The sequence below is a fragment of the Fistularia commersonii genome, chromosome 16 (assembly GCF_037954325.1).
Source record: "Fistularia commersonii isolate RoL2024-O1a breed Wild chromosome 16, RoL_Fcom_v1.0, whole genome shotgun sequence".
NCBI lineage: Eukaryota > Metazoa > Chordata > Actinopteri > Syngnathiformes > Fistulariidae > Fistularia > Fistularia commersonii.
In genome coordinates, this window is record NC_141299.1 from 14,382,108 (window position 1) to 14,392,320 (window position 10,213).

The following is a 10,213-nucleotide window of genomic DNA, read 5'->3' on the forward strand; positions in this document are numbered from 1 at the left end:
TATGAACATTTGTGGAAGATCCAAGAGCAAAAACGACAGACAAAAAATAAACAGGATTCTTATTTGCATTATTCCAACAGCAGTTAAATACACAGCTATAGAAGAACTCTGAAAATGACAGGGTATATATTGCTCGTAATCGATGTTGAACAGAAGCTTGATAATTTATCTTGTGTATTCTGCTCATGGAAGCGCTACATCAAAATTAAGGGGAAAAAAACTGAAAAAACAAATGTAGTGTAAGATAAGATATACTTAATTGATTTCCATAGGGGAAATTCTATCGTCACAGCGGCGCAACAATGATGGTATCAATAAATATGGGTAAATATAAATGAAGAAACAAAAGATAGCAAAAGACATCCACAAATAAGTAGACAGCAGAATAACAAGAAGGATATGACTAGACAACAGAATGAAAAAAAAAAAAAAAGACCAAGAGTGAAAATAGACAACCAAAACGATAGGAACAACGATAAGAACAGAAACAGTGACAATAACAATGACAAAACATCATGTGAGTGGAGTGACACCAACAATGCTAAAAAAAATAAAATAAAAAATAGACAATGTAGTTAGGGCATGACATGTGCGAATGAGTGAGGTAATTAGGTTGTGGAAGCACAGATGCATCTCTGCCCGGTCAGAGTTTTGTGCCGTCCAGACTGTTGTTTTAAAGTCTGATGGCCGTGGGCACAAAGAAGCGTCTGAAGCCTTCAGTTCTGCACCGGGGTTGGATGAGCCGACAGCTGAATGAGTTGCCCATCAGCCACGGCTCTTTTCTGCACGGGGTGGGAAGGATTGTCCAGGACAGCTGCCAATTTGTCCTTCACCCTCCCAGCTACCACTGACTCAAGATGGTCCAGGTCCAGTTCCACCACCGACTTTCCTCACTAGCTTGTTGAACCCGTTGACCTCATCCGTCCTGGCACCGCCCCACCAGCACACTGTAGCAAAGAAGAGTTTACTGGCTACAATAGACTAGTCTTGAAGAGCCTGCTACAGACGCCAAATGACCTCAGTCTCCTCAGGAAGAACATCCTGCTCTGACCTTTCCTGTAGAGTGCATCTGTGCTGTGTCTCCAGTAATGTGGGCCCCAAGGTACTTTTAGTAGTCCACTATCTCCACCTCTTCACCCAGGATGGTGATTGTCTCCTCCGATTCTTCCTGAAGTCCACAACCGCCTCCTTGGTCTTGGAGATGTTGAGTAGGAGGTGGTTCTGGTCGCTCGTTGTCATCGTTGAAGCATCCAATTATGAAAAAGTCATCTGAGAACTTCTGGAGGTGGCAAAAACTGGAGTTGTACCGGAAGTCGGAGGTGAAGAGGGTGAAGAGTAATTGAGACAGGACGGGACCTTTGGCCGCTCCTCTGATGCAAGCCAGGGCCTCGGAAACACAGCCGTCCACCCTGAAATACTGCGGCCGTCCTGTGAGATAGTCCAGGATCCAGGCAGTGATGTCAGGGTGAAGCTGTGCACTCAGAGGTTTGTCCTTGAGGAGGGTGGATTGGACGCTGTTGACGGCACTGGAGAAGTCAAAGAAAGTGACGTTCATAATGATTCCTGCACCCTCCAGATGGGATAGGGCCTGTGAGAGGAAGATGCCTGTATATAAACTGCAGAGGGTCCAGGGGAACAGATAGCTGGTCTTTCAGGTGTTGGAGTACAAGCCTCTCAAATGACTTCATGATATGTGACGTTAGTGCCATCGGCTTGTAGTCATTGAGAGCACCAGGTGTGGTTTTCCCACAGTCTGTCATCTTCCTCACCTCCCTCCAAACCTCTTTTGTCTTCCTCTGCTCCATCTTGGACTCAATCTTCTTCTTAAAGTTGAGATTCCCCTCCCTCAGCTTCCTCTGGACAGCCCCGAGGGTCTGGTGGTCCTAAGCCACGAAGGCTCTCTTCTTCCCATTAAGAAGGCCGTTGATGTCCTTGTCGATCCATGACTTGTTGTGACTGAAACAACAGACCTTTTTAGATGTTATTATGTTGTCCTCACAGAATGTAATGTAGTCCGTTGTACAACGAGAGAGGCCTTCGATGTCGTCAATGAAGTCCTTTGCAAAAAGACTCCTGTCTGTGACATTGAAGCGCTCCTGCAATACCTCATCTGGGGCTTTGGAGCAGACCTGGTGCTGGCCACCTTCCGCTTCACCATCGGTGTGTACCAGGAGTACCAGGTTTTGGCCCAAGTTGCCCAGTAGGGAAAGAGGGGTGAGAGTTGTATGCATCCCTCACATTTGCATACAGGAAGTCCAGGGTTTTATTCGGTCTCTGTTGCACAGTCTACATTTTGGGGGAAGTTGGGGAGAGCGGGAGTGAGGTGGTTGAAATCCCTGATGACCAGGTTGAGAGGACTGGGGTGTCGCGTCTGTAGATCCACAATCGCCGAGTAGATGACATCGCTAGCGCTGGTTGTGGCCGCAGACCAAACGTGTCCCAGCATCAGGATGGAGTGTGAGAACTCACGCAGAAGTTAGTAGGGGCGAAGACCTACTGCCATGGGCTCCACATCACAGGGGCTCACAAAGAACTTTGCATGACCAGGGTTGCATCATTTATTATTTGCTGCTCTCTGCCTAAATCAAATTATAACCCAACAAAATTTTTATTTTCTAATTTTTTAATGTGTTATTTCTTATTTAAGTGGCTGCACAGTGTCAAACAGTGACACTGGAGGGATTGTAAGTTAAAATGATATATTTTAAGGGAAACCCAGGGGCGTTTTTCTCAGCGCTAACAGTTAGACCGAGGGTGCGCCCTCTGTTAGGACAACTAACGGTGCGGTTCAGTGTCACACATCAAACACAACATTGAACAGCTATTCAACAATTGAGTTATCTAACACAGAACCACGAGAAGCTCCCAACAGTCATCATCGCTCGCAAAAGGTTCTGGGGTTTCACCGGGCAGTCTCCCTGCCTCACGCTACAATATATCTGGAACATATAGTTTACAACCACTGTCCAAACTTGACAGAGGTGGGAGTTTTCATATCCTGCGCCAGCTTTTCTTCAAAGAATCAGGAAAAACAGTTGGTAGTGTAAAATTCCGGATCGGTCAGACGGCGCACTCTGACTAAATGAATCCTAGGCTCCTTGCTCATTTATCATCTAAAAAACATGATCCTGACAAATCAGGTTTCTGTGCATTGGTTTTCCAACTTAGTGGATTACTTAATTGATGCTCAGTGCTTCTACCCAGGGAGGAGAGGTGAGAATAAAGTATGCAAGCATTTGGTGTTTCTGCCATCATGAGAAACTCCAAACGTGCATTCGTAAAGTCTGACAAACACAAGGGAATCAGTCAATCAAGCCACGCCAGATCCAAATACTGATGATGGTCATAAAGCTGGTGAGGATGAAAATGATGTAAATCACAAACAGCAAACGGTCGATCACTTTCGCGATCATGTACCACTCCTCCGAGGCTATGGTCCCCTGAAAGTGACTGTCCATTCGGAGGCGGATGGCGAGGAGGTCTTTGCTCAGCATCTTCAAGAGATCCGCCACCGTCTGCTGAAGGTCCGGAGGGTGTTTCGCTTCGAGGACTTCACTTGAGATGCTTTGAAAGGGTTTCACAGAGTTGTTGGCGATGCTGACGGAAGTTATGACGGATTCTGTCGAAATTCAGAAGCAGAGTTCAATGTGTATGTTGACATTTACACACTTTTTCATTTATAGCTTGGGCACATTTTTTTTTTTGGTCCCAAGTCACCTCTCCAATGTTTGAATACAAACTTGGTTTGACAAAACCAACCTAAATTGTTATATTTGAAACATTTTCAGCTAATGCCCGGCCCCTTATGTTCAACGAATAATGAGCTCCTGGGGAAATGGACTTATGTAAGAACTCATGAATAAATATCCGTATGCTTCCTGTAATCAAGTTAAATAACATGGTATTCTTCAGTTTTATACCCATAGATGGCTGCAGTGAGACGGTCACACGGTTGTGTTCCTTCTTCGGTGGAATGCAAACCAGAACCGCCAGGTACTTCAGCACCAGGGTGGAGAGCCACTGGGGCGCTGACCTGGACGTGAACTGGATGTTTGTGATTAAAATGGTCTCCAGCAGGCTGGCAACCATCAGGGCCAGGCTGATGGAGAAAAAGACATCTGCAAGAACCAGGAAAAAAAATGTCACATTATTTTGTTTGTTTTTTTGGCTTGACTAAAACCAGGTTGTCTGTTTGTTGAAGGGCCTTCTCTGCGGGGTTCTCACTGATAAGAGGCGTTGTTTCCCCGGTAGCCGGCAGCAGGTCGTTCATAATAAGCAGGAAGACGGTGTAGCCAAGGATGAGCGTCATCTTGAAGGAGGATCGGTCCACGCTCAGGGGAGGCAGAAAGAAGCTGCAGAGGTCCACGGTGATGAGGAAGCAGCTGGGGATCAGCAGGTTCACCACGTACAGCGTGGGCCTGCGTCTCAAAACAAACTGGGGAGACAATTGAGGAGACTTGGTCGAAATGTGCGGTTTGACTTCCCGCCTCATCTCCTCTAGGGGGTGCAATAACACTTCAGGGTGAGAGGACAAAGCATGAAAAGACCAAATAAACGTCACTTGACCCCGAGTGCAGGGTAAGCGACAGACGTTGGATGGATGTATAGATGACTTTAATAATGTCAGAAAATAATTAGCTTGAGTGAAATGTATCCATCCGATCCTGCTATGTGTGATTTAACTGCAAAGAAGTTCTTTCGTGACTGTTTTATGACTATATTCCAATATGGCCATTCTTAAAGGTAAAACATTACATCTCTGAAGAACAGAAATATGAGTGTGTCATTCGCTGAATGTAAAGAATGGTGAGGTATATATGGATGAGGAGGTTCTTTTAAAAAGAACTGATAACATTTAAGGTGCAATATTTAAGAGGCATTCAAGAAATTACTTAAAGTGTCAGATGCAATTTAAATGAATGTGTACACCAAAGTTTTTAATGGTTACAAAATGCTTTGTTGCAAATATATACCACAACATATTAATGTTCATATTAATATTTCCTAACCTTTAAGAAATACATATAACAGTAGTCAGTGATTAATTGACATAATTCTCAATTTTAAATTGCTAATGAAGTGCTTTATAGCACTTTAAGCGGTCAGTATGAAGACACATAAAGAGGAATATGAAAAACAAATTCAAGCGATGGTGCAGGGATTATGTCACTTCCTGTTTCTGTAAATGTAGGTTTCATTATTTTGTGCAAGTAAGCAGTCCGTATGAACTGCAAAGAGCTAGCCTGTCAATTGTAATCGTGAAATAGGAAATAATCAAATACGTGCTTACGTGATATTTGATCTCGGAGTACCTATACATGCCTAAGATTAGCAACTCAGGACTAACTATGATGTCATGAAGTTCCCACTCCCCGTTGGTCTCTATGACGGATTTCGAGGTCTCCAGGATTTCCTCCGCCGTGGCTCCAACAACCATCCTAACGTAGGAGTCTTAAATTGAATATTGAAAGGCAGGAGTTTTATTCTCTTTTCAGGTTATTGCCAACCCAACATTTGTCAGAGGTGGTCTCGGTCACCCCGGCTGAAATGACGTGTGTGAACATGGCCTCACCCGTGTGCAGGAACGATCCGAAGGTCAGGGTGCAGTTCTGGACGTCGAACGGGAACGTGTAGATGACTAATCGGCAAGAGCTGATCACCCTGAGTGGTTTATCGTCGTACACATAACCCGAGTGGTTTAGGAAGACAAAAGGCAAGTCAGGGGAAACGGGCTCGTCGATGCTGGAATGAAAAGCAGAAGAGAACTTTGCATGAGTGTTTTGGGCGTCGTAGAAGACGGCATCTTCTCACAGCCATCTTATGTTGGGGCTATATTGGGGCTGTTCCTGGTATAGTAGCTTTGAGCTGTACTTTGACAATAATAACCAGTTTTATCCCCTGGTTCCTCATGTGCTCTGTTTGTTTTAGTGGATAATCCAGCTCCAGAGCCATGCGCTAGGATACAGATTTGAAAATATACAGCAATACAGCTTTACCTGAGGGTGATATGAGTAATCTAATATTGTTCTTTTTTTTTATTTTTATTTTTCAATGAAGTTTTAAATCTTTGCTAAATATCCTGAACTTACAACTCAGAGATATGGATGTCTGGAACCCAAAGGTTTTCCCTCCGAACGGAAATTTGGCGAGTTCCGCACTCCTTCTCGTCCCAGGTGAACCCCTCGATGAGCCATGTCTGCAGCGGGGAGGAGAAAATAAGAGTTTGAACCTGACGCTCATGACTTTGTTTCATGTGGATACAGGTGCTGTGCTCGGTATGCATGTTGTTACCGGTCCGTGAACCAAATGATCACACAAGAAGAAGAACTGCAAGAAGGTGTCATTTGTTGTTAAGTTGTCAGATCTGCTCAATGACTCAACTCTAAAAAGAACTATTTCCATATCTGTCATGTTTATAACCAAGACAACCAGCTTCTTCTTCTTCGATTCTTTTCGGCTGCTCCCCTCAGGGAAAACACCACAACCAATCATCTTCCTCCATCTAACCCTCTCCTCTCTGTCCTCTTCTCTCGCAGCACCTAACTTCAAGTCCTCTTTCACTCCATCCATAAATTTCCTCTCTGGTCTTCCTCTTGACCTCCTGCCTGGCAGGTCTAACCTCAGCGTCCTTCTACCCAGATTTACATCATCCCTCCTCTGTGCCTGTCCAAACCTTCTCAGCCTCTCAAAAACATCTAACATCTCATTCCCAATCCTATCAGTCCTCCCCACTCCCAAACAGAACCTTAATATCTTCATCCCAGCTGTCTCCAGCTCTGCCTTCTCTCTTTTCCTCAGTGTTTCTAAACCATAGCTGGTCTTGTACGTCTTTCCTTTCAGTCATCCCGATGGTCTTTTATCACTTGTCTCTACCCATTCCAGTCTGCATGTACATGTCACTTAACCTATTTTATACAACGCAAAAAAAAAGCATTAAAACGTTTGTTTTCTCTATGGAGTTCGTGACTAATGCTCTGGTGCGCTTAACTCTGGTGCATCATATTTCATCTCCAGCATAAAACCAGAAAAACTAAAAGAAAGAAAGAAAAACCTCTGAGATTTCATGGTCACTGTAAAATCTACTTTAAATGATTTTAAGGTAGATTGGGTCCTTGCATTCAGACTCACCAGATCCATCCACAGGACCATTGTCATAGATTGTGCCTTTTCATTCTATAATGAAACACGTTTTTTTTCTCATCAGTAGAATTCACCGGCACAGACATGCTGAAGATAATCCATGTTTTCAGACTCACCATTCCCAAAATACCCAACACAGTGATCCGCAACGTCACATAGACAGGCGATGAAAAGCTTTTAACCGGGGGAACCTGTTTTTTTGAGAATAATTCCTTCTCCAGTGCCTCAAACATGGACTCAGGCGTCGGACTGCTGCAATTTAATGCGTCCAGAAAACCTGAGTTTAAAAAGACTTTTTTTAAAGAAGAGAGAGAGTTAATGAGCGAAGAGTCCCTCGGTTCAGATCTGCAGATCTTTGTTTGCATGACAATGAGGCTTTTTGTTTTTCCCCTTCCCATTATCTAAAGATATTGGGATCTTATCATGGTATTTTTTTTTCCATCATAGAATAAAATCAAAAATACAAAGAGATGTTAAACTTTAAAAACAGTGTTATCAGAACAAAAAGAGGAGACTGTTGTTGTTTTTTGCAATGGCTTTTTAATAGAGGCTTCAGTTTGATGACTTGCCGGCAGAGTTGGAGGTGGGCAGTGAACTGTAGCCGATACAAGATGTCTGCTTAGCATCTATTAATTAAAATATACCAACAATACCAACTATGAATATATTCTGGAATTTGGAACTGTAAAGATTTGAAATTGCCTGGTTAAAACATGGTTTGTTTGAATTTGTATTGAAAGCTGTTCTACTCTTTCACTAAATGAGCATTAGGATTCCCAGTTGCCCTCTGACTGGATTAGATGAAGCAACAAATTCAGTGAAGGGATTCAATCAGGTCGAACCCACATTCTGTTACGAGAGGTCAACAAGTTCTATGCATGGTTCCTTAAGCTCACTTCACATAAAACACACAAGTAAAAATACTGGCCGCAGAAAGTTTGGCTTCTCCCTCAGAGCTCATGGGGCATTTGGTTTTCTGCTTCAAGCGCAATGAGGTAAAACAGCAGGGGAGTGAGATGTCTGACTGGCTGACCCACCATGTTTCAAAGCAGGTAAAGTATGGTAGAGAAGCAAGATTGCCCAGGAATTCCTGTCTGCCTTTTGCCGTCGTGAGCGTTTGCGGAAAATAACAAGGCTGCAGGATTATTCAGTCCATGCCTATAATTACAGGCATTGCATTGCTAGTGGATTTCTAAATTGGAGGATGGGAAGAAAATGAAGGCAATAAGCAGAATATCAGTAGATACTGAGCAAAGCTTGATTCAGATACCGAGCAGGTATTGTTGTATGTGGTGATGTACATTAAGTTGTTCAGTGGGAATGACCCTGATCTTTTAAATTTTAAACATGGATATGCCTGTAAAATGTCATGCTGCATTTCTGCAATTATGTAATGCTGGTGCTCAGGTTACAGATTAAACAGTATATATACTGTATATATATGGTATCCACACACATTTACACACATGTACACATGTACGAGTAGTAAAGCAGAATAGTAATTAAGAGGTTTCTCTAATCAGAATGTATATTTACTTACCGTGGAGCAGCATGAAACACACGCCAATGAGTTGAGTTTGCTTCAAGTCCAGCATTTCTAGTCACTGTAAACTGTGTAGAGAAATTGAATTAACAAGTAAAATTAAAACAAATATTTTGATAAAAAAAAACAAATAAAATATCAGGTCAGAGATGCCCATGAGCCTCTGAGTGTGGGGTCAGGTTCTCCCCTTGACCACTTCACTGCAAAGATCTACTCACCTCTACAGGCATGATGTTAGTGTGTGACACTAACCTCCTCTAGAAGTACTCATCTCATTTTCCTCAACCATATTCCTGAGAGCTCAGCTCCAAACAAAACACAATAGTTTGCATGTGCTTTGAAGTGTTGTCTGTTTCACACCTGCAGCAATTTCCAAATACATTTCAGGGAATGCAGTTTTTTTTTGCCAGTGGCTTTATTTTTTGACCTAAGGCCTGTAAACAAGCCATTAAGTTCATAACTCAACAAACCAGCACCAAGGCACACAAGGCAAATGACAAGCCAGGTTGGCCCCCAATGCTCCAAATTTAGAGTTGGTCACAATAAGGCGAAGTGTATTCCTCAGTTTATATGTATCAACAAATAACAAATAGAAATCTACACAACAGGCAAAATTAGTAAATAACAAATAAAACATACAATAATGATATAATAGTGTGAAATAATAGTCTCATAAATAAGACAATAACGCTTAATGTTTGTTCTTACCAAAGTGTGCTTTTTCAAAGTTTCCCATCAGTCATGCTGTGGCATGATGATTATTGTTTTTTTTCAGTCATTAGAACAACAACAAGAGCAATAATAATAATGATAATAATGATAATAATAATAATAATAATAATAATAATAATAATAATAATAATAATAATAATAACAAAGAGTAGAAGATGAAGAAGAAGCAGAAGAAGGCAAAAAAGACATGGAGCACCGGTGCATTTCATCTCCTCTCTTTATATCAGTAAACGGTTGCATACTTGCAAAATGGTTGAAATAATATATTATATATAAATAATATTTATTAATAAATGATATATATTATATATATATATACACATGAAAGGACTATAATTAATTATCCTTTTTGTGAAATAATGTTCAAAAGAAGAAAAAAAATAAAAGAAGTGTGAAATCTCTGTTGACTTGAGCTCTACTATGTTTTGTGTAATCTTGCTCACAGGCAGACAGACAGACAAACAAAGCGTGCGAAGCCGATGATATTTGAGGTGACACAAATGTTTTCCTGCTCTTCAAGGACAAAGATAGATCACCAGTAAAGAGGTGAATTGCACGATACACTTTATTCAGTTTTCGTTTTATGAACGATTTGCACCCCGACTTTGACTTTCAACACAAAGAACATGTGGCCCAGACCTTCTGATTTACATCAGGTCTAAAATATTCAGCAATTATTCCCTAAAAAGATGACTCAAACACCGATGCTGCAAATGTGTGTGTCACAACACACATAACTACACAAGTAGTCATAGGCTGTTATGATACTCGAAGCTAAAAATTTGTGCACAAAGGTTT

The 10,213-nt window shown here is 41.9% G+C and overlaps 1 protein-coding gene across 1 annotated transcript; it reads right to left on the minus strand.

Annotated features, from left to right (window-relative positions):
- Positions 1 to 3,302: 3,302 nt before the first annotated feature.
- Positions 3,303 to 8,931, minus strand: LOC147226037 (5-hydroxytryptamine receptor 3C-like). The gene is made up of 10 exons (XM_086162239.1): positions 8,902 to 8,931; positions 8,681 to 8,751; positions 7,257 to 7,432; positions 7,129 to 7,173; positions 6,090 to 6,196; positions 5,573 to 5,742; positions 5,291 to 5,451; positions 4,225 to 4,435; positions 3,921 to 4,118; positions 3,303 to 3,619 (listed from the first exon to the last, which is right to left on the minus strand). Exons 2-10 carry the CDS (start codon positions 8,733 to 8,735, stop codon positions 3,303 to 3,305), a joined length of 1,440 nt encoding a protein of 479 aa, XP_086018365.1. The 5' UTR covers positions 8,736 to 8,751; positions 8,902 to 8,931.
- Positions 8,932 to 10,213: the final 1,282 nt, after the last annotated feature.